Source organism: Pan troglodytes, chromosome 22, assembly GCF_028858775.2.
Source record: "Pan troglodytes isolate AG18354 chromosome 22, NHGRI_mPanTro3-v2.0_pri, whole genome shotgun sequence".
NCBI lineage: Eukaryota > Metazoa > Chordata > Mammalia > Primates > Hominidae > Pan > Pan troglodytes.
The window spans coordinates 33,954,624-33,979,396 of record NC_072420.2 but is presented as its reverse complement, the minus strand read 5'-3'; the positions used below and the strand labels follow the sequence as shown (position 1 = coordinate 33,979,396).

General features: G+C 45.2%; 2 protein-coding genes across 16 annotated transcripts in view; both read right to left on the bottom strand.

Moving 5' to 3' along the window:
- The window catches only part of IL10RB (interleukin 10 receptor subunit beta), a 41,128-nt gene extending 32,491 nt beyond the window's left edge, over nt 1-8,637 (bottom strand). For 2 of the 7 annotated variants that reach the window (XR_010154465.1, XM_016938484.4), the window contains exons 1-2: nt 8,135-8,291; nt 6,154-6,277 (exon numbers count right to left, since the gene is read on the bottom strand). Coding sequence is in view for 6 of the 7 variants with exons in the window: in XM_016938484.4 (XP_016793973.1) it covers nt 6,154-6,277; nt 8,135-8,183 (173 nt within the window). In the remaining variant the exon portion in view is untranslated. Of the gene's footprint in view, nt 1-6,153; nt 6,447-8,134 lie in introns of those variants that run through there. The other 5 variants (XM_063803527.1, XM_063803528.1, XM_531433.9 and 2 more) reach the window with 5 other exon arrangements.
- The window catches only part of IFNAR2 (interferon alpha and beta receptor subunit 2), a 36,248-nt gene continuing 19,996 nt past the window's right edge, over nt 8,522-24,773 (bottom strand). For 2 of the 9 annotated variants that reach the window (XM_016947177.4, XM_016947176.4), the window contains exons 7-9: nt 21,802-21,970; nt 13,923-14,053; nt 10,106-11,869 (exon numbers count right to left, since the gene is read on the bottom strand). In XM_016947177.4, the coding sequence (XP_016802666.1) occupies nt 11,159-11,869; nt 13,923-14,053; nt 21,802-21,970 (1,011 nt within the window). In that variant the 3' untranslated portion in view covers nt 10,106-11,158. Of the gene's footprint in view, nt 8,638-10,105; nt 11,870-11,905; nt 12,809-13,691; nt 14,054-15,669; nt 17,006-18,579; nt 21,546-21,801; nt 21,971-24,773 lie in introns of those variants that run through there. The other 7 variants (XM_063803524.1, XM_016947178.4, XM_063803526.1 and 4 more) reach the window with 5 other exon arrangements.

Genomic DNA, 24,773 nt, shown 5'->3' with positions numbered 1-24,773 from the left:
CAGGATAAAAAGTTTTCTCTCAAAATATTACCTCTCATTGACAATGTACCTGGTTCCCCAAGAACTCTGATGGAGATTTAAAAGGAAATTAATGCTGTTTTCATGCCTGCTAACACAACATCCATTCTGTAGCCCATGGGTCAAGGAGTTATTTCGACTTTCAAATCTTATTATTTAAGAAATATATTTTGAAGCTGGGCACAGTGGCTCATGCCTGTAATCTGAGCACTTTGGGAGGCCAAGGCGGGCAAATCACTTGAGGTCAGGAGTTCGAGACCAGCCTGGCCAACATGGTGAAACCCTGACTTTACTAAAAAAAAAAATACAAAAATTAGCCTGGTGTGGTGTCACTACTTGGGAAGCTGAAGCAGGAGAATCACTTGAACCTGGGAGGTGGAGGCAGCAGTGATCTGAGATCATACCACTGCACTTCAGCCTGGGCAACAGAGTGAGACTCCATCTTAAAAAATAAAATAAAATGAAATAAAATAAAATAAAGAAATATATTTTGTAAAGTTATAGCTGCCATAGATAGTGATTTCTCTGATGGATCTGGGCAAGGTAAATTGAAAACCTCCCAGAAAGGATTCACCATTCAAAATGCCATTAAGAACATTGGTGATTCATAGGAGGAGGTCAAAATATAACATTAACAGGGGTTTGGAAGAAGCTGATTCCAACCCTCATAGATTACTTTAAGGGGTTCAAGACTTCAGTGGAGGAAGTAACTGCAGATGTGGTGAAAACAGCAAGATAACTAGAATTAGAAGCGGAACCTGAAGATGCGACTGAATTGCTCCAATCTCATGATAAAAGTTGAACAGATGAAGAGTTGTTTCTAATGAGTGAGCAAAGAAAGTGGTTTCTTGAGATGGAATTTATTCCTGGTGAAGATGCTATGAACATTGTTGAAATGACAACAAAGGATTTAGAATATTACGTAAACTTAGTTGATAGCAGGGTTTGAAAGGATTCCAATTTTGAAAGTTCTTCTGTGAGTAAAATGCTACCGAACAGCATCTCATGCTACAGAGAAATCTGTCATGAAAGGAAGAGTTAATTGATGCAGCAGTCTTCATTGTCATCTTATTTCAAGAAATTGTCACAGTCACTGCAACTCAGCAACCACTACCCTGATCAGTCAGCAGCCATCCATATCAAGGCAAGATGCTCCACGAGCAAAAGGATTATGACTTGCTGAAGGCTCTGATGATTGCTAGCATTTTTCAGCAAGTAAATATTTTAAAATTAAGCTGTGCACATTTTTTTAGACATAACGCTATCGCACACTTAATGGACTACAGTATAAACATAATTTTTAGATGCACCGGGAAACAAAAAAATTCATGTGACTCACTCTATTGTGGTTTTAGCTTTATTGTGTTAGTCTGGAACCAAAACTGCCTTATCTCTGTGATATGCCTGTATACAAATACCATTGTGTTACGATTGCCTACAGCACTCAGTACAGTAACATGCTGTACAGGTTTACAGCCTGGGGCAATAGGCTAAACCACATAGCCTAGGTGTATACGAGGCTACACCATCTAGGTTTGTGCAAGTACACTGCATGACGTTCACACAGCAAAACTGTCTAATGATGCATTTCTCAGAATCTACCCCAGTTGTTAAGTGACCCGTGACTGTCCTGTCCTATAAATGACTATCATTGCAATTACTCTGGAAAAATTATAAAACAATTCATCAGTCTCAGTCAGAACACCAGCCCCGACAGCAACCGCTAAAGGGAACATGACAGAAAGTGAAGTGGAAGAAAAGAGATGACATTTGGACATGCCTGTTGGATGCTAGGGAAATACAATCTCCTGAATCTAAGCTCGCAACAGCCAAGGAGGTGTAATTGGCTCCACGTGATCAAAGGAAGCCCAGGCTCTCATCCTGCAAAAAGTGAGGAGCTGGCCCGGCTCAGTGGCTCACGCCTATAATCCCAGCACTCTGGGAGGCCGAGGCAGAGGATCACTTGAGCCCAGGAGTTTGAGAACAGCCTGGACAACGTGGTGAGTCCTTGTCTCTATAAAAAATAAAAAAATTATTTGGGTATGGTGGCATGCGCCTGTAGTCCCAGCTACTCAGTAGGCTAAGGAGGGAAGCTCGCTTGAGCCTGGGAGGTGGAGGCTGCAGTGAGGCGTGATTGCACCACTGCACTCCAGCCTGGGCAACAGAGTGACACTGTCTCAAAAAATTTAATTTAATTTAATTTAAAAATTTATAAAATAAAATAAAAAAGTGAGGAGCTATCTGATTGGTCCCCCAAGGCATCTTCTGGTGCCAAAACCAATTTGGTTGCTCCCAGAAGTGATGATGAAACTGATGGTGATAAAAATAACAGCAGCCAACATTTATTAAGTACACAGGGGTCAGGCGTGGAGAGCCTAAGAAATCTGCCCAACTGAACTCAGATCTGTTTGACTTCATAGTCTAAGGTAGCACATCACATCTCACAGCATTCTTAGTGAAACCTAGAAAAATCCCTTGCAAAAAGTAGATAGAGATCATTGGGATCATGCTATTTTTTCACTTAATATACCACAAATATTTGTCAATCAACCATTTCTTCACGGCTGCTTAACATCCCATCATTTGGAAAATCCAGCGGTCATTTCATTAAGGGGGTTTTCTCACATGTGGCCATATTTTTTTTCCTCCCTACCTTCTTTCTTCCCTTCCGCCTTCCTTCTTTCCAACTCAAGTCCAGCTAATTAAAAAAAAAAAATTGTAGAGACAAGGGGCTGCTATGTTGCCCAGGCTGGTCTTGAACTCCTGGCCTCAAATGATTATCCTACCTTGGCCCCCCAAAGTACTGGGATTACTGGCCCATTTCCTTCTTTTAAACTAATGCATCAATTGTCCAGCATGTGCAGTATTTCAAAAGTTGTTTTGCAATAACGTCTTTTTCACTAGGTTTTTTTTTTTTTTTGAGATGGAGTCTCACTCTGTCACCCAGGCTGGAGTGCAATGGTGCAATCTCAGCTTGCTGCAACCTCTGCCTCCTGGGTTCAAGTGATTCTCCTGCCTCAGCCTTCTGAGTAGCTGGGACTACAGGTATGCACCACCATGCCCAGCTAATTTTGTATTTTTAGTAAAGATGGGGTTTTGCCATGTTGGTAAGGCTGGTCTCGAACTCCTGATCTCAGGTGATCCACCCACCTCGGCCTCCCAAAGTGCTGGGATTACGGGCATGAGCCACCGCGCCTGGCCTTCACTAGGTTATTTTTATTGCATGTACAAATACTTCTCCCCGCATTAAATAGGTAATATGACCCATTCCTCATATTTACATCTAATTGTTTTGGATGTTTTTATATTAAAATCACCAGTACATCCTCTGAAGTGCCCCCTGCTCTGGACGCCCTGCCCCAATGCATGCAAACAACAGAGAGTTTGTGCTGTGCAATTGCTCATGCTAAACTCTAAACAACTCTTTTGTAGAGCCACATGAGGCAATCACATCTTTAGGGATCAAATATCTTCCCCAAGGACACGGCCAGCACATATTTTGTTTTCTCCAGCACATGCCATACTCACTCTGTAGTTCCACGCGGGGGAGACCTGGAACCCAGGTGTGGATACCCTCATGAAGTCACTTCATGAAGTCATTGGGATCGCTAACATAAAAGATAAACATGCAAAGCCAAGTGCCTCGACTATAATGGCAAAAAAGCATGGCATGGGCTGGGTGTGGTAGCTCACGCCTGTAATCCCAGCTCTTTGGGAGACTGAGGCAGGTGGATCACTTGAGGCCAGGAGTTCAAGACCAGCTCGGCCAACATGGTGAAACCCCATCTCTGCTAGAAGTACAAAAATCAGTTGGGCACGGTGGCATGCGCTTGTAGTCCCAGCTACTCAGGAGGCTGAGGCAGGAGAATCGCTTGAACCCAGGAGGTGGAGGCTGCAGTGAGCAGAGGTCGTACCACTGCACTCCGGCCTTGGTGACAGAGTGAGACCCTGTCTCAAAGAAAAAAAAAAAGGCTGGGCGCGGTGGCTCACGCCTGTAATCCCAGCACTTTGGGAAGCCAAGGCGGGTGGATCACGAGGTCAGGAGATCAAGACCATCCTGGGTAACACAGTGAAACAGTGTCTCTACTAAAAAATACAAAAAATTAGCTGGGCGTGGTGGCGGGCGCCTGTAGTCCCAGCTACTCGGGAGGCTGAGGCAGGAGAATGGCGTGAACCCGGGAGGCGGAGGTTGCAGTGAGCTGAGATCGCACCACTGCACTCCAGCCTGGGCAACAGAGCGAGACTCCGTCTCAAAAAAAAAAAAAAAAGAAAAACAAACAAACAAACCCAAAAGCACAGCACAGAACAAGAAAAACAAACTACAGGGAGACAGACAGACAGAGAAGAAATTTAATTTTCCACAGTAAAATCTCTGTGGCTATTCAGACTGAGTAGAGAAAGCACAGAAAGCAAATGATAAAGCCAATCAGTACTAGAAAATGCACATCAGGAAAAAAATTAATTATAGAGGATGCCCTCCTTCAATCCTTGGGACAGCTGACAGTACTGGACTATGGACTGTAAATTAGATACAAGTATTTTATGAATGTAAAAGTTCCTGAGCTTCTCACTGTACTATGTGATGTAAGAGATTATCCTTGTTCTTGTGAAATACACAGTGAAATATTACAGCACAAAGGGCATGAGAGAGAGAGAGGAAGGGAGAGAATGTGACCAACATTAAAAATTGGTGAACCTGGGCCGGGCGTGGTGGCTCACGCCTGTAATCCCAGCACTTCGGGAAGCCGAGGTGGGTGGATCATGAGGTCAGGAGATTGAGACCATCCTGGCTAACACGGTGAAACCCCGTCTCTACTAAAAATACAAAAAATTAGCTGGGCATGGTGGTGGGAGCCTGTAGTCCCATCTACTCGGGAGGCTGAGGCAGGAGAATGGCGTGAACCTGAGAGGCAGAGGTTGCAGTGAGCCGAGATCGCGCCACTGCACTCCAGCCTGGGTGACAGAGCGAGACTCCGTCTCATAAAAAAAAGAAAAAAAAAATTGGTGAATCTGATTGTAGGCTATCTGGAAATTTTTTGTATTCTACTTAAAATTTTGAAATGTTCTGTTAGTCTGGAATTATTTTGAACTAAAAGTTAAAAAACAAAAGCCAGCAATGCACAGACGAGGACTATCTTATTCATCTTTCTACTTCTTCTCTGATGTAGCAGGCCTTGGGGATTTTTGTGAAATGACAGCTGGATCTGGGAACAAATTTCCTCCTGCCTCACTGAAGGACTTGTCTATCTTCGTATGTTTCTGAGTCACGTAGAAAGCAGGTGTGTTGGCTTGTCAGCCTTGGGCCTCCTGCTGCTGTTTGCGCCTGGCCTAAAGGTGTGTCACCTGCAGTCCAGCATGTGGCGTATGGTGGCAGGCTGCCAAGGGAGTGCTGGCACTGACTTCCTTCACCAGGCATAGGGAAACACTGACAGGCAGGAGAGGTAGAGGGCGTTCAGATCACCGCTGAGATGACCGTCTAGGGTGACACTCACTCTTCCTTCACAGCCCCTGCTGTTGTCAGAGAATGGGGTTTTTAACAGTCAGTAGCTGTCTTACTTTTAATTTCAGGATGGAACCACGGAGAAACTGAGCACTCATTATGCAAATTATGTGCATCGCGCATGGCACTGGGGCATGATGTTATAATCCATTGGAGGGGAACAGGTGATATATGGTAGCAAGGGGGCTTCCTGACCGCTTTGCATATCTCAGTTTCTTGGGTAGCATCCACTCAACATTGTTGACTTCCAGCAATACTACTCATACCTAGAGATGACAGCAGTGGTATTTTTCTTTTAAAATATATCAACTGTGACAAACAAGCTGGGATGGGCACAGCATGAGGTTACCACTATGGCTGATTATATCTACATACGCATGATAAAATGTCTGTATCTGCCAGCAGCCCTGTGATTAACAGTCAAATCGTCAACCATCACAACTAGAAAACCTAAAAGAGAAAAGGTGGCCATGAGAATTTGCAGACAGAAAAAGCCTGGCAGGGAGGCTCCCTGAGGGTTGTCACAGTCACACGGTGACCGTAGTCAGACTCCCTTCCTCCTGTGGCCCAACCCAGTGACCAGCCCAGGGCTGGCTCCTCTGGTGCGTTCCTGCCAATAGTGAGGCCAGACCCACCTTAGGTACTGAGCTGTGAAAGTCAGGTTCCCTTTGGCAAAAGCAGGTGACTCCCACTGTAGAATGTTCTTGAAATTAACAGAATTCATTCTGACATTTTCGGGAGGTGGTACCATTCCCAATGCTATGAAAATAAGACAAAAACATTTACAACCTTTTTCCTCAAAACAGATGCCCATGAAAAAGCCCACATCCAGCACTTGGTTCTCCTCTATGGCTCCATGTCTTCAAAGGCCACGTGGGTGAGGGAGGGAGAGACAGGTTGGCTGTGCTGAGGAGTCTAGATTTTCTTTGAACAGCCGTGAGGAGAAATTTCTGGAGGGGCGGGAGTAAAATGGGGACAGACAAAGGAGCCTTGGATTTGTGTGGTGGCAGAAAGCTATGAGGGGGTAGGGTGGGCACATGGATTTCAGATATATTTCCAGACGTAAAAACAAACTGGAGACTTCCTGATACATTTGATGCATAAAAGCTGAGGTCAATGTCCATTTTGGGCTTAAGCAGCTGGTGCCCCGATTGGAGCTCAGCTGGGGAACTCACGAGTCCCATTTGAGCTGCATTAGGTTGGAGATGCTGGAGAGAGGCTGAAGTAGGAATGTCAGGGAGACAGCCAGATGAATGAGCCCAGAGGTCACACCAAGAACAGATGTGGGCTAGAGACAGAAATTATTTTCAAACCTTTTAATAGAAAATTCGAAACCTGGCCAGGCATGGTGGCTCGCGCCTGTAATCCCAGCTCTTTGGGAGGCCGAGGAAGGTGAATCACCTGAGGTCAGGAGTTCGAGACCAGCCTGGCCAACATGGCGAAACCCCATCTCCAATAAAAATACAAAAATTAGCCAGGCGTAGTGGCACACACCTGTAATTCCAGCTACTCGGGAGGCTGAGGGAGGAAAATCGCTTGAACCCAGGAGGCGGAGGTGGCAGTGAGGCAAGATCAAGCCACTGCACTCCAGCCTGGGCCACAGCAACAGAGCAAAACGCTGTCTCAAAAAAAAAAAAAAAAAAAAAAAAGGAAGAAGAAAGAAAGAAAAGAAAATTTGAAACCTACATGCAAGTAGAAAAGTAGAAGACTATAATAAACCACCACCCATCACCCAACTGGTACCAAGAGAGATATAAATGTGCGAGTCATGGGCCTATAGCCCGTGTTTAATGCCAGGGTTTGGCTGAAATCCCCCAAAGGAACAGTGCCAGGGAAGGAGAGAAAAGGCTTTGGGCATCACAATTAGCTACATAGAAACCTGACAGAGCAGGAGGGTCCCAAGCAGAGACAGCCTGACAGGGCGGGAAACCGGAGGGGTATCCCGGAAGGCCAGGGAAGAGTTCATGAGAAAGGAAGGAGGTGACCATGGTGTTATTGGAACCTAGGCAGTCAATTTAGAGGACAGAAAAGGTTTCAATGGATTTAGGTTTAGAAGCCATGGAGCTGGGGCGCTGGGGGACAGAATCCAGATTTCAGGGTGCTCGGGCCTGAACCGGAAGGAGGGGAGGTGCAGCGGGTGATGGGAGGCACATCTGTAGGGAGGGCTGGTACTGAGGGGGCAGACTTGGGGTCAGGGAGGGCTGTCAGGGCACTCGGGGACTGGTGGGGGCCTCCACTTGAAATGATAGTCTCCAGAAGGGTCAGATGACAGCCACGGTGGGATCTTGGGTCTTTTGGGGAAGCTACTTTATTTAGACGCCCGCCAGCAGAGAGCTGCAGGAGGACAGGGAGTCAAAAGACGCCGGGAGTCTCCCCCTGAGTTTAGGGCCCAGACGGTCTGTAATCCGGGCGCGGATGGGGCTTTCTCCTGTTACAGAATCGACGGCAGCAGCAGCCTAGTTGCGTCTCAGCAGCCGGCCGTGGCGTTTGCATCTTCTCTCCCGAGGCCCCGATGGCTCTTAAGTCACTTGCAGGGCGCCCAGAGATGGGATCAGGGGCGGCATCTCGCGGGGCCTCCCGGTTCCCAAGCGCGCCCCCTCCCCGCGGACCCCTCACCTGACACCAGCAGGCAGCCACCCAACCAGCTCCCAAGGCTCCACGCCATGGACGGACGCTGGGGGTTCCGCGGCTTCCTCCAAGCACACGACCCCCGCCCGCGCCCGGGAGAGCTTGTCCGCGGTGGCTTCCGGGAACCAGCGGAGATGGGCGGGGCGGGGTGGGGAGGGGCCGGGCGACCGGGCTCCCACCCCGCTGCAGGCCCCGCCCACCAGCCCGGGTCCGCCCGCGAGGCGCGGGGCACAGGCTTGGCAGATGCACACGAGGAAGAGGAAGGGATCCTCGCAAGCTTTGAAAGGCGCCGTCAAGTCAAATAAATAAATGCCCTACAACACCAACCCAGGACTGAGATCTGGATGCTGGAATGACGGTGGTGGTGGTGGCTTTCAGTATTCCCCAGGTTTTGTCCGGAGCACCGGCACGCCCTCTCTTGAAGTCCGCTCTCCGCACAGGTGAGTTAAAAGCACTTCAGCAGCAAATCCAGTTTGAGGGTCTTCTTTACCCTTCTCCCCAGGGATACACAACACAAAACCAAGTCATCTTTACGCAAATAACTAGTTTCTTTCAGAGACTACTAAGAAAGCGTTAATTTCCTCTTTTTAACGTGATTAGTGGTTAGACGGGAAAATCCGGAGCTGTCCAGTGTCTTGGGTAATGCACGGCATCGCCTGATGTCTGACGCTAGAACACCACGTAAAGTCAAGCAGAGGGAAGTGAATGCGCCCTAGGCCCCTGCAGGCCACCAAGAAGAGCTAGAGGGAGTTGGTGCAATCCTAGAGATGCCGGCAGGTGCACCAATCTGTGGCACACGTACGCTCTCCAATGGAAGACAACTCAAGACCACACCAAGTTTGTATTAAAAAAGTACTGTTGTGTTACTTTTTACCAACCTCCAATCATTATACAAAATGTTAAAAAATACACAAACACACACACACACTCACAGCCATAGAGGTTATCGCAAAAGATCAACCCAGAATCTTTCAGAATACGACAGATGCACTGAGAAGGCAGATAAATTGATTCCATATACAAAAGGCCTCTTTCCTATGGAATTTCATTAGATTAAATAAGGTGTTCCCTCCTCACAGCCTCCTTTTGAGCAATCATATAATCTATTTAAAGTCCTTGAACTATAACTTGTATAATTTTTAGTTTTCCCCCTTTGAAGGGGCCTAAGAGAAAGGTTTGAGAAACCAGCTCTTGAGGGGGGCAGGGGTGAGGGGTAAGAAGGTCCTGTGCCTTTCATTCATCCTGGGAGCTTCTCAGGATTGCAGCATTTCCACCTGAGTGTTCATTCTTGTACATTTTCTCATCTTTCTCCTGGGTTCCTAGGATCTTGGAGATTACCTAGTCCAATCCTTTTATTTCAGAAACAAAAAACCTGAGGCTCAGAAAGGCTAAGTCAAATGCCTAGGGTCACACAGGGAAACTGTGGGAGTTGGATCCCTGAGTCCCAGTCCTTAAACTGGTTGCTACATGACATTCTAGAGCCTCTCCCCACCAACCCCCTTTTAAAAGACAGGGTCTGGTTCTGTCACCCAGGCTGAAGTGCAGTGACATGATCTTGGCTCACTGCAACCTCCGCTTCCTGGGCTCAAGCCATTCTCCCACCTCAGCCTCCCAAGTAGCTGGGACAACAGGCACATGCCACTACGCCCAGTTAATTTTTCTAATTTTGTTTTGTAGAGACAGATTTGCCATGTTGCCCAGGCTGGTCTCGAATTACTGGCCTCAAGCGATACGCCTGCTTAGGCATCCCAAAGTGCTGGGGTTACCGGCAGGAGCAATTGCTCCGGGTCAGACTTCCCTTCCCCCGCCCACACCCCCCCAACCCGGCCTAGATCCACAGGCACTGTAATCACAGCTGACACACTTGACTCGGAATCAGCATAGAGAGCACTCTGAAAATTGTCAAATAGGGTCCCTGAAACTTGTATACCATACTTCTCCTGAAGATCTTGAAGCATCTTTGTGTTTGCTTTTTTTTTTTTAACTTAAAATATGGCATTCAGGTTTTATCCCTCTCCCCGACGCCATGTTTCCTTTCTGTATTAGTCACACACGTGATCCTAAAGTCTGTCTTCCCCACTTTAACTGGGGAGGGCTGGACAAGGTGGAATTCCAATTGCAGGAGACAGGATGTGACATGGGTGAGGTAGGTGCCCAAGGCTCACCGACAAACTTCGATGGCTCTTCCCTGTTTCCTTGTGCAGGGCCCCCCTTCTCTCCACTGCTCACCTGGCTCTCCTCCTCCCTTCCTGCCTGCTTTGCAGCTCTTGCTACTATTTTCCTTTTCTTTCCCTGCTCCCACCCTGGCCCAATTTATTTCACAGAAATATCACAGGGCCAGCCAGGCACAGCGGCTCACCCCTGTAATCCCAGCACTTTACGAGGCTGAGGAAGGCAGATCACTTGAGGTCAGGAGTTTGAGACCAGCCTGGCCAACATGGTAAAATCCTGTCTCTACTAAAAATACAAAAATTTGCTAGGCATGGTGGCAGGCGCCTGTAATCCCAGCTACTTGCGAGGGAGGCTGAGGCAGGAGAATCACTTGAACCTGGGAAGCGGATGTTGCAGTGAGCCAAGATCACACCATTGCGCTCCAGCTTGGGCGACAGAACGAGACTCTGTCTCAAAAAAAAAAAAAAAAAAAAAAAAAAAAAAAAAAAGAAAGAAAAGAAGTATCATAGGATCCTGGACCACCTCTGAAACCGTGGGGAACCCTGCTCCCTGGTAAACATGATACAGAAACATCCTAAGTGCATTAGTGTAAAGGAAAGGTGCACACGTGCTTCCTTCAAAGTGCACCACTTTGAATATGTAAACAATGTACTGAATGATACTATGGTCCCCATACTGGGAATGTGCATAGGTGATGTCACCTGGAAGAAGGGAACACTCTACAGTTTCCTCCTCCTTCCCTTGGAGAACATTTGCAGACGATAAGGCAGCAAGTTAGGATGCAGGGACAGAGAACCCTGTAGGTGCTTGTCTGTCCAAGTTCATTCAATAGTTTTGGAGTCATCTCATTATATAACCATCCCCAAGGTCAACATCTGACTCAGAAGTGTCACTTTGATCAGATGGAGCATCTTCGGACCACAGGCCCTCTGAAGAGGGGCTGGGAAAGGTTGGCTGTGTCCCTTCCCCGCTGGCCAGCAAATGGTTTGATTGCACATTATCAGGATCCTCTGGGTCAACCATCTCTTCCAGATGAGACGATAGCATCAGAGGGGCTTCTTCTAAGTCGTCACTGTCCTCGTCATCAAGAACTCTCAAAAACACAGAGTTTAAATCCACATTGAAGGTAATTCTGCCCCCAGACCCCTCCGTGGAGCTGTAGTCCTCTTCGGGAAAAGGGTCCTGGAGTGGACTCTTTCTCCTCTCACAGGGCCCACTCAAGAGTTCCAACTGCTGAGGGCTGTCCTTTGGCATCGTGGGGAGCTCCACATCAACCTCAGGCAGGTCAGGCTCCTCCTCGGACTCCGGGTCTATCAACTGGGATTCTGTAGAGGTGGCAGAGGCCTGACCCAGAGGCCTGACAGTCAGTCCATGCATGGTATAGCCACCGCCACTTGTCCTGGGCGCTGCCTCAGTATCGCTATCACTTTCATCATCATAATTATAATCCCACACTTTCTTCTTTCTGTTGATGTAAATGACCTCCACCATATCCATGGCTTCCAACGGTGGCAGGTTAGGAAATGGCCAGGCAAAAAAGTTATGAAAATTCTTAAAAAAAAAAAAAAAAAAGAGAGAGAGTCCATATCAGCTGTAACTGTTTGCTCTTTATTTTCTACATAATAAAACTTAATCACTGGGGCACAGGGATGCACGCTTGTAATCCCAGCTACTGGGGAAGCTTAGGCAGGACGATTGTTTGAGCTCAGGAGTTTCAGACTGTAGTGCATTATGACTGCGCCTGTGAATAGCCACTGCACTCCAGCCCTTAGCGAGACCTTGCCTCTAAAAAAATAAAAAATAAACTTAATGAGATTGAATGATGATGCAGTTGATGATGATAACAGCAATAATAACAGCTAACAGTTACACCATGCTTACTATATGCTGGGCATGACTCTTGGTGCTTTATATATAATTTACCTTTCCCTTGCAACTGCTCTATGAGGTATGCTTACTATTCTTTTTTTTTTTTTTTTTGAGACAGAGTCTCGCTCTGTTGCCCAGGCTGGAGTGCAGTAGTGCGGTCTTGGCTCACTGCAACCTCCACCTCCCAGGTTCAAGCAATTCTCTGCCTCAGCCTCCTGAGTAGCTGATTACAGGCGCCCGCCACTATGCCCGGCAAATTTTTGTATTTTTAGTAGAGAAGGGGTTTCACCATGTTGGCCAGGCTGGTCTTGAACTCCCGACCTCGTGATCTACCTGCCTTGGCCTCCCAAAGTGCTGGGTTTATACGCGTGGCCACCGCGCCTGGCCAGGCTTACTATTCTTATGCCCACTTTACAGATGAGAAAATGAGGTGCAGAAGTTAAGAAACTTGCTCAAGGTTTGTGACTAGTGAGTGGGAGCAGCTACCTTTCAAACCAGGCAGGCTGCTGGCCACATAGACTATGTTCTTACTCCTCTTAACTTCCTCTCCTTTGGCTGCTTCTTTATATTTTTAAGATATTTATATATTTTTAGAGCTAGGGTCTCACTCTGTAACCGAAGCTGGAGTGCAGTGGCGCAATCACAGCTCACTGCAGCCTCCACCTCCTGGGCTCAAGCAATCCTCTCACCACATCCTCCTGAGTAGCTGAGACCACAGGCATGTGCCACCACGCCTGGCTAATTTATTTTTATTTTCTCTAAGACAAGGTTTCCTTATATTGCCCAGGCTGGTCTCAAACTCCTGGGCTCAAATGATCCACCCGCCTCAGCCTCCCAAAGTGCTGAGATTACAGGCGTGAGCCACTGTGCCTAGTCCTTTTTAAATCTTTTTATAGGATAAATCCACTTTGAGTATATGTTCCACTGACATAATCCAAAACAAAAAGACGATCCATATAAAAATGTTTATTGTACTATTCATCATGACCAAAGAAAAGAAAAGGAAAAGAAATCCAAATGCCCTTTAGCTGAGAAATGGTTAAATGAAAAATGGTATGTTAATAATAATGAAATTCTACCTGATCATTATAAATTATGTGATGAAGTATAAAAACAAAACAAAACAAAACATTGCTGAGTGCAGTGGCTCACACCTGTAATCCCACAACTTTGGGAGGCCAAGGCAGGTGGATCACTTGAAGTCAGGAGTTCAAGACCAGCCTGGCCAACATAGCAAAACCCCATCTCTACTAAAAATGCAAAAATTAGCCAGGTGTGGTAGCACACGCCTGTAGTCCCAGCTACTTGAGAGGCTGAGGCACGAGAATTGCTTGAGCCTAGGAGGCAGAGGTTACAGTCAGCTGAGATCACGCCACTGTACTCCAGCCTGGGTGACAGAGTGAGACTGTCTCAAAAAAAAAAAAAAAAAAAAAAAGGAAAGAAAACATAAAATGCACAGATACACTTACAACTGCACATGTATATATATGTAACTAACCTGCACATTGTGCATATGTACCCTAAAACTTAAAAGTATAATAAAAACAAAAACAAAACAAAAACCCTGCAAAATATACATTTATAGATATGGAAAAGAACTCAGAGTGAGAAAGCATTTTGGCGTTTATAGAAAATGAGATTTTCTTCTGTGAAAATATTTATATAAATACAAATTCTTAAGTTAAAATAAAAAACAAAGATAGAAAAAACAAAACAAAACAAAAAAACTACCTACCAAGACTTTGGGGAGGCTGTTTCTTAAGCATATATAACCAATCCATTTCAGTGTCACTATGGTGCTTGTCAAGACCAATGCTATCAAAAACACAGTAATTATTCCTCCTATTTTGGCAGATTCTGCTGATTCTGTTGATGAAAAATTAAATGACTTTATTTCAAAAAATGCAATAAACAATTGCAGATGGAAATAAATGTACATTGGCCTGGTGTTACAAGATGATCAAGAAACCAAAGGTTTTAAAAAACAGTTTTATATTGAGAAATACCAGAGACTGGAGAATAATCTAAGTGTGCATTTTTTAAACAATAAAATAGACTTAGCTTTTAAAAGTAAAATTTCCTTCAGTTTATGTTCTATAACTGCACTGTACAGTGGAGTAGCCACTGGCTGCAGCTGGCTGAATTTAAATGATTAAAATTAAACAGAATTAAGAGCTCGGTCTCTCAGTCACATGAAACACATCTCAAACGTTCGGTAGCCACACTGGTTAGCATGCGCTGCGGGCAGGAAGAAGTGGGGAAGGAAAGTTTGCTTGAAAACAACCAACTGGGTCATTCTGAGGCTGGACTTTAGCCACGCTGGGGCCACAAGTCAGGGCTCTGCAGAACCTGCCTTGCTCTATTAACAGTTCCCCTTAGTTTCTCATCAAAATTCCTTTTGGAAAATTTCAGCTTTTTGACTGACCATAGTTATTTTCCTGAAGTGCGACCGGACTGAAAAATCAGTAGTTATATCACTAAGGCTCTCTTGCACTTCCAGAAAGGTCTTCATTAGTATTAATCCTCGAACTACAGCCTCAGGCAAAAATAGATAGAGGGGAGAAAAAAGGAAATCAAAATGGATTATGTACTCTAAGTCTTCCAGAAGGTTAAGGAATGAATAGAAAGAAGTTCAGTAAAAACCCTTGATAGTTCAGTAAAAACACTGTTAGATAGCACAGGGTTCAAGAATCCACTCTCACCTCCATCAAGAGTGTGAAGGATTGGATTGTCATATCAATGACAGTTCCAGAATCAGATCTAGCCACAGAGGCACGCCTTTAGGATACAAAATTCTCACATGTATAGCGTTTACATTCTTGAAAGGGGTACTGTAAACCAAAGTGATTTCACTGGTGAAGGAATGGCATAATACAGAGATTGTGACTCATGTACCCATCCAACTTGCATATAACAGCTACAAAGCACTCTATGTCCAAACCAAATTGTGTAAATTGTAGTTAATATGCTAGGATAATATTCCTCAATTTGGGGTATTCTCATGAGTCTGAGAATTCTTTAGGAGAACTTAGAATTTTTCTTTGTTTTCAGCTTGATGATAATCTAAAAAATACAAATCTCACTTGGGGTCATGACAATTATACATGCATGCTATTTTTAAATATTCATATTTGAAAAGAGATGAATCCCATCAATGTTCTGACTCAGAAAGGAGAAGCTGTGATTGAATGTTACTGCTGTTAACTATCTTCTTCATGAAAGATGGACCAGATCAACCCATCTTGGGAAGGAGAGACCAGGTCGTGTCTTAAAAATTTGGCCTTGGACAAACCTGTCTGTCTCTGGATTCACTGTGGAGATATTTTAAGCAAAAAATAAGAAACCTCACAAGCAGAGGGCTGAACTGAGCAACGGGGTTGGTAATATCTGATCACAATGATCTTTAATGGAAAAGATAAAGAACTTTATGAAAAGACTGGCGATGACTAACATCAGTCTCTTATAGTTCCTCCTGTACTTACCTCTCTGGAACAAGTAAGACCGCCTCTCCCCTGGGTGACTGCAGTAATCAGCCCAGGGGTCACCTGGCTCCCACTTCAAGGCATGTGGATGTTCCCTTTACATCCCAAGTCAGATCACGGAGAGCAACCTGCTCACAACCCTCTGAGGGCCCCCATCTCTTGCAACGGCTTCTAAGTTCCATGTCATTCAGGCTCCTCCATCTTTTCTGACCCGAACTGTTACTATTCTTCCCTCGTTCAGTTCACTCCTGCCGTGCCGTGCCAGGCATATCCTGCCTCGGGGACTTGGCACTTGCTGAACCCCGCATATGGAACTCCTTCCCCTGATAGGTCTGCATGACTCACTCCCTCACCTTGTGTTTGTTTCCCATTGCCACCGTAACAAATGATGCAAAGTTAGTGTCATAAAACAATATAAATATATTATATTAATAGTTCTGGAGATCAGAAATCCAAAACGGGTTTCACTGGGATAAAAAATATCAAGATGTTGGCCGGACTGAACTCCTTATGGAGGCTCTAGGGGAAAACCCATTTCTTTGCCTTTCCCAGCTTCTAGAGGCCACTTGCATTCCTTTGCTCATGGCCCCCTCCTTCATCCTCACTTTGCGACCTCTGCTGCTGCTGTGAGAGCTCCTTCTCTGCCTCTGAATCTCCTGCTTCTCTTTTTGTTGAGACACAGTCTTGCTCTGTGGCCCAGGCTGGAGTACAGTGGTACCATCTTGGCTCACTGCAACCTCCACCTCCCAGGTTCAAGAGATTCTCCTGCCTCAGCCTCCCAAGTAGCTGGGACTCCAGACGCATGCCACCACGCCTGGCTAATTTTTGTATTTTTAGTAGAGATGGGGTTTTACCACGTTGGCTAGGCTGAACTCGAACTCCTGACCTCAGGTGATTCACCTGGCTCGGCCCCCCAAAGTGCTGGAATTACAGGCATGAGCCACTGCGCCCAGCCAAGATCTTCAATTTCATCACACCCACAAGCCCCTTTGGCATAGAGGTTAGCCTGTTCACATATCTGGGATTAGGATGTAGACATCTTTGGGGGCCATTATTCTGCTTACCACATCTCCCTTGGGTCTTTATTCAAATGCTACCTTCTCAGGAAGGCCATCTGTGGCCATCTGTGGTGGATGCTGTGGGTGGCCTGCCCATGTCCCCTTTTCCAGTCAGTGCACACCCACTACTGCTGCCGCACGTGTCTGCTGATATCTCTCAGAGCTGATCCTTCTCTAAGTGAAAGGTGAGGCCAGCTGGACTTCCTGGGTGGAGTGGGGACTTAGGGAACTTTCTTGTCTTACAAGAGGATTGTAAAACACACCAGTCAGGGACTTTCCTGTCTCACAAGAGGATTGTAAAATGCACAAGTCAGCACTCTGTAAAACGCACCAATCAGCACTCTAAAACGCACCAATCAGCGCTCTGTAAAATGCACCAATCAGCAGGATCCTAAAAGTAGCCAATCACGAGGAGGACTGAAAAAAGGGCACTCTGATAGGACAGAAACGAACATGGGAAGGGACAATAAGGGAATAAAAGCTGGCCACCTCCAGCCAGCAGTGGCAACCCGCTCAGGTCCCCTTCCAGGGTGTGAAAGCTTTGTCCTTTTGCTCTTCACAATAAACCATGCTATTGCTCACTCTTTGGGTCTGTGCCATCTTTAAGAGCTGTTAACACTCACCAGGAAGGTCTGCGGCTCCATTCTTGAAGTCAGCGAGACCACGAACCCATTGGCAGGAACCAACTCCGGACACATAAGGAACTGCCCTTGCCCAAAAGGGGGCTGCCTCATCTGGAGGCCATGCCATAGATCACCACCAGTAACTGACTGGCTGCTGACTTGAGGATACGGTTCACGCTTCCGAGAACCCCTTGGGATCAGGCTCAGCTGAGAGCCACATGCCTGCTTAATTTCTCTCTCCCTGTACCTACCTGTTTCCTCTTTCCCCTTCTCCTAAGATGCCCCCACCAATAAATCACACTTGAATATGAATTCACATCCCAGGCTCTGCTTCTAGCAAATGCAAATCAAGACACTATCCTATTAAAAACAGCAACTTGCTCTCCTCAACCTGACATCCCCCTCACCTCCTTTCCCGCATAATTTTTTTCCATGGTACTTACTTAACATACTGTCTATTTTACATGTTGATCTTGTTTATTCTGTCTCCTACTGCAATGTAAGCTCCACAAGGTGAGAAGTTTTTAATCTGTTTTGTTCACTGCTAAATCCTCAATATCCAGAAAAGAATCTGGCTCATAACAGGCCCCCAATAAACATTTGTCAAATGAATGAATAGAGCTTTTCCTTAGGGCCTTAATATTAATAAAAGAGACAAACAATTAGTTTTAGGGCTTGACAAGGGGAAGGTGTTTCTCCAGATCTCTGGGCTAAAATCCCCCCATATCAGTCTGCCCTAGGATTGGGTCACAGTGCTTACTGCTGAGCCTATGTTAATGCTGGTCTCAGGCTATCCTTCCAAGACCCCTCACCATCCAAACCTGTCTGGTTTCTGAGTTTGGCTGGTTGAGGGCACGTCAGATGGCAAGCAGATAGTGACAGAGGCCACGTTATCTGAACCTATTTGCTTCCTGAGTTTCAAACAAGAATTTGACATCAGGTACAGTATTTGGATAATTAAAGAGAGCGGTACTTGACCTATCTTGGGTAATAATCAAAGAATGAGGGCTGACTTGATGTGCAACATGACGCATTCACGCCAAGTAAAAATGGAATGACCTGAGAGGATGTTGTTACATGAACATCTCTTAGTAGGTGAAATGGAAAAGAGTCAGGGGAGAAAGTGAGTCATCACAGAATTCATCAACCTCCAAGGAGCTTGTGCCTTCTCATCAGCAACACGTTCACCTTGGAACTGGGGACTGAGTTTCAATAAACCACCATCTGTCTGCCAGGTCACTAATTTCAGTTTTTATTGTCTATAAGAGTTTCGTTGGTATGTAAGATCAATGATATAATAAAATATACATATATATCCAGTCTTTGTCCCTAGTTCCTGGAGCACAGCTTCAAAAACCTGTGGAATTTCCTGAACGTTAGGAGTGTCTTTTGTTAACAAGCCCCTTTTAGGGGCCATATATGAGTTTATGCTTGTGAGGTGATGGGGCAGGGTGTGGATAGCTTCAGGATGAGGGCTGGTCCCTAGAAAAGCTAACCACATGATCAGACGGTTGGAACTTCCAGCTCCCCCATTTGACCTCTATCCAAGGAGGGGAGTGGGCTGGAGACTGAGTTCAATCCTGCAGCCAGTAATTTAACCAGTCACACATACATAATGAAACCCAATACAAACTGTGAACACCAAGGGTTGGGGAGTCCCCAAATTCATGAACATATGAATGTACAGAGAGGGTGGTACACCCTGACTCCCCAGGGACAGAAGCTCCTGCACTTGGGACCCTTTCAGACCTTGTCCTGTGCACCTCTTCAATGGCTGTCCATCAATTCCTTTATAATAAAATGGTAATCATAAGCCATAACACTTTCCTGAGTTCTGTGAGTCGTTTTAGCAAATTATCAAACCTAAAGGGAGGTCATGAGAACTCCTGAATTTGTGCAGGGAACCTTGTCACCCATGACTTGTGGCTGGCATCTGAAGTGGGGGCAGGCAGTTTTGTGGGACTGAGCCTTTAACCTGTGGGGTCTGTGCTAACCTGGGGTAGTATCAGAAATGAATGGAATCATTGGACAACTAGTTAGTGTCAGATAGCTGGTGTTAGAACAAAGACATGCACATTTATTTTGGATGTATATTTTTGAAAGAGCTATAGTCAGAATCTATATGCAGTTTTAAGTTTGCCTGTATTTGCTGACATAAAAATAACTTACGCTAAAGGTGTTTGACATGTTTTTTCCTTTAGAACCAGCCTGTGCATCATCTGGTCTTGAGGAACACTACAGAATCAAATCATACTGCCCTGTAGTGAATCCAACACAGAGCACCGTTATGTGCCAGGCAACGTTCCGTGGCTCACTTCATTCACAAGTGACCATATCACTTTGTCAATGAAAAGAGCCAAAGTCAGTAACATACTTGAAGAGATTCAGTCTGAGTCAAATATGAGTGACCAATGGCCCATGACACAGCCCCAGGAGATCCCGAGAACCCTTGGTCAGGGTGCAGCTTGGTTTTACACATTTTAGGGAGACATAAGGCATCAATCAATGCATGTAAGATGTACACTGGTTCAATCTGGAAAGGTGGGACAACTCGAAGTGGGGGGGCTTCCAGGTCATAGGTAGATTCAAAGATTTTCTGATTAAAAACTTGGAATTAATAAAAGGAAGCATCTGGGTTAAGACAAAGGGTTGCGGAGGCCACGGTTCCTATTACGCAGATGAAGTCTCTGGTAGCAGGCTTCAGAGAGAACAGACTGTAAATGTTTCTTACCGGACTTAAAAAAGTGCCAGACTCTTAGTGAATTCTCTCTTGGATCAGGAAGAACACCTGGACTGGGAAGGGGGTTCTTTATAGAAAGCAGATTTTCCCTGCAAGAGACAGCTTTGCAGGGCCATTTCAAAATATGTCAAAGAAATGTATTTTGGGGTAAAACACTTTGGTTTCTTTTAGGGCCTGCTATCCATCATGCTGGTATTAGTGCTACAAAGCATCTTTTTGTCAGTCTTAAGGTTTCTGTTTTAATATTAGTGCTGGCCAGCTGTGCCTGAATTCCAAAGGTAGGAAGGTCCAGTGAGGCACGTCTGGACCACTCATTCCCATCATGGCCTGAACTAGTGTTTCAGGTTTACTTTACTTTACTCGGCCCTTGGCTGAGAGGAGGGATCCATTCAGTTGGTTGGGGGGCTTAGAATTTTATTTTGGTTTACAACTAAAGTAATTTCTTTATAGATCCTACCTTATTTTTATTCTGGTAAATCAGAACATTAAAGATACTTCCATTGGTGTCAGAGGCATTTGAGTCAGAGCAACTCCATCTTGAGCTGGGTAAAATGGGGCTGGGACCTATCGGGCTGCATTCCCAGACAGTCTAGGCATTGTAACTTACAGGATGAGATAGGGGGTTGGCACAAGATACCGTTGGTAAAGACCTTGCTGATAAAACAGATTGCAGTAAAGCCGGCCAAAACCCACCAAAACCAAGATGGTCGTCCTCACTGCCACACTCTCACCAGCACCATGAGTTTACAAATGCCATGGCAATGTGAGGAAGTTACCCTACATGGTCTAAAAAGGGGAGGCATGAATAATCCACCCCTTGTTTAGCATATCATCAAGAAATAATCATAAAAATGGGCAACCAGCAGCCCTCGGGGCTGCTCTATCTATAGAGTAGTCATTCTTTACTCCTTTACTTTCCTAATAAACTTGCTTTCACTTTACGGACTCGCTCTGAATTCTTTCTTGCGCAAGATCCAAGAACCCTCTCTTGGGGTATGGATTGGGACCTCTTTCCCCTAACATTGCGGTTGGGACATTTAGAAGGGCTTCTTTGAGGGAGACTTGCATAGCTTCTCACTTTTGGTAAAACAGGTGGAAACTTGGCTACTTCCTGAGAAAACAATCAGCAGGGAGTTCCGAGGCTTCATTGTTCTCACTCCAAAGGGGAAGAAGGTTTGGGATCACACTGTTTACTGTTCTGATGTCTGTGTAACAGAAAGGTGTTCAGCCTTCATCAGTGATTTTCTCGTACACCCTGGCAAGGGTTCCTTTCATCTATGAGCGAGAGCTGATGCCAGATCACATCCATGAACTGCACCCAACCTCGCTGCTTCCGCCTTTTCACCCCTTAATGCCACTGTATACCACTGTCTCAAGGAACTCCACCTCTTCTGGCATTTGGCTTCAGCAATGGCCACACAAAGGGCACACAGCGCTGAATTTAATCCTGACTCCCTGAAATAAAAGCGTTTCCATTTCAAGATTTCTGATCTCATCGAGTAGTATCTGATTGTTTTTTGGTATGACAACATAAAAGTGACTCTACCAGATCATACACACGAACCAACAGAAAACATCTCTGTGAGGTGCTTACTGGAAGAAAGACCTTTAGTGCTCCATGAATTCTTTTCAGATTCTTTTCTTTAAATAGGCTTGCCCTCAGAGTAAAAGCATGAATACTCAAAACATGAATTTAAAAAAATGAACATACCTGATTCCTGGCCAGGTGGAAGGAGGGTGCATTTTAAGGGAGACTTTATTACTGCTTGCTCATCACTGTGCTCTAAATAAACAGAAACACAGTAGTTCGTGTTTGGAATTAACTTGTCAATGATATAGGTGAAATTTCCACTCAGGTTCCCTTTTATTTCGGGTTTATGCTGTAAACATAAGCAAAAAATCAGTAAGACTGAGAATTTCATTTACAGGCAGGCCTTAATCTCTTTTGGGATTTGTCTTCAAATCTCAAACAGGGTTAGATTTATCACAGGCTTGGTAAGAAAAAGGATTTATAAGTCATCTGGAGCAAGTAATTTATCAGAAAACTACACCTACATGCACTTTTAATATACACCTGCACACATACATATTTTATAACCATGACATCTAGTCTAGCGCCTTCATTTTACAAATGAGATAAAAGTCTTCAAAGACGAATGAAAGTCTCTGTAACGTCATTTTTACAAGATTATCTTCTCTCATGGACAGTGTGTGTCTACTTTACACTTGAGAAAGTGCCTTCATAAACATTAACCCTTTTGACTTTCAAAACAGTCTGCAAAATAGGCATTACCTCCATTCAACGGATGAGAAAACTGTAGCTCAGTGTGGCTAAGTAACTTCTCCAAGGTCACAGAGCTTGTCTGTGACAAAACTGACTGATGTCTAGTTTCTCATCTTCTCCCTTTATCAATAGACAGATATAGATAGATAGATAGATAGATAGATAGATAGATAGATAGATAGATGGATGGATGGGGTCTCACTCTGTTGCCCAGGCTGGAGTGCAGTGGCATGATCTTGGCTCACTGCAACCTCCACCTCCTGGGTTCAAGAGATTCTCTTGCCTCAGTCTCCTGAGTAGCTGGGATTACAGATGCCTGCCACCATGCCTGGCTAATTTTTGTATTTTTAGCAGAGATGGGGTTTCACCACGTTGGCCACGCTAGTCTTGAACTCCTGACCGCAAGCGATCTGCCTGCCTTGGCCTTCCAAAGTGCTGGGATTACAGGCGTGAGCCACTGTGCCCAGCCATCTCCCTTTAAACACCTTGCCTCTTCTTTCCTGTAGTTGCATTTCACTTCAGAATTTAAAAGATGATATGAAGGCTCTTTCATGAATAATAACTTTTGTATCATGTTTTACAGTTTTTAAAATACATTCTTACTAGCAGTTTAATAAATGAGGATTCCTAGCAGCTCAAATACAGCCTTCAGTAATGATGTTTTTCTGTAAATTTCTGTTTGGGAGGAGGAGTTAGTAAACAAACAAACTTACGACCCAACAAACTAAAAGCTTCCCCTCCAGTGGCCAGCACACAATCTCCTTCCCTGTTTGGAAAAATTCCTTGGAAGAATGAGCTCTCTTCACTGTCTCCAATTTTTCTCCTCCCACTCTTTCTTGAATCTACTCCAACCAGCTCTTTGCCCCTAACTCCATTAAAACTACTTTTATCAAGGACACAATGTTGCTAAATCCAATAGTCAGCCCTCTTCAATTGTCCCATTTACAGCACTGGACTCAGTAGACCACTTTCACCTTCTGGAAAGTTCTTCTCTCAGCTACCGGGACATCACTCTCACCTGCTTCTCTCCCTACCATGCTGGTTGCTCTTTCTCAGTCGATTTTGCTGTTTCTTCCTCATTTGCCAGATCTCCAAATTTTGGAATGTTCCTGGGTTCTGTCACTGGATGTCTTGTCTTCTGAGTGTCTATTCCCAGGTGACCTCATCTGGTCTTAGGGCATTCAACATGCACCAAGAAGCCAGTGACTCCCAGGCTCTCTCTCTAGCTGCGGGTTCTCCCCTGGACAACAGACTGGCACATCCAGCTCCTTCCCCACGTCTCCTCCTAGATTCCTTACGGACACCTGGAATTTAACATGTCCCAAACCCTCTAACCCTATCTAACCCTCACCTGCTTCATTCATCATCTTCCATAGTTAATGGGGAAGTTAGTCTTGCTCCACATGCAAAATATATGCAGAATTATGAGCTGGGCACGGTGGCTCATGCTTCTAATCCCAACACTTTGGGAGGCTGAGGTGGGTGGATCGCCTGAGGTCAGGAGTTCGACACCAGCCTGGCCAACACAGTGAAACCCTGTCTCTACTAAAAATACAAAAAATTATCTGGGTGTGCTGGCGGGTGCCTGTAATCCCAGCTACTAGGGAGGCTGAGGCAGGAGAATGGCTTGAACCCGGGAGGCGGAGGTTGCAGTGAGCCAAGATCGTGCCATTGCAGTCCAGCCTGGGCAACAACAGCAAAACTCCATCTCAAAAACAAACAAACAAAACCCAAAATATATGCAGAATTTGATGGCTTCTCACTACTCATTACCCCTCTACTATCAAGGTCCAAGCCACCACCATCTGTTGCTTAGATTATACTAGTAGCTTATTTTTTTTTTCTTGATTTAAAGGCTAATTTTCCTTACGAAGAAGATGCCTATTAACTACAGTTTTTCCTCTTATAGAGTAGTCAATATCCTAATAAGCATCAGTCTCTTATTTTAGGAATCATAATCTAAAACACAGAGTTAGTTGCTTATGGGGTGAACACAAACGAGACATGATTGAAACAGATTTAATGACACTCCACATAGTCCTTAGGCCACATAAACTTTTCACCCATTTTTGCTCCTTTTCCTAGAGTACTGATTATAATCCATGTCGATATTAAAAGAAAAATGATAATAATCATATAATTTGTTACTGCCTCTTAAGTGACTGCCACCCTGGATTGTGTCTTAGTTGGTCTCCTAACTCCCATCTTTGCCCCTGTGGTCTATTTTTAACAGCCCAGCCAGGATGCTCTGTTAAGCCTTGGGTTCCACAGGCTTCCATCACACTCAGAAGACCCAGACCCACAAACTCCTACCAGGTCCAGCCACATTTACCCTCTGACCTCACCTCCTCTTCATCTCCTGCCTGGTCACTCCAGTTCAGCCACCTCTCCCCGCTGTT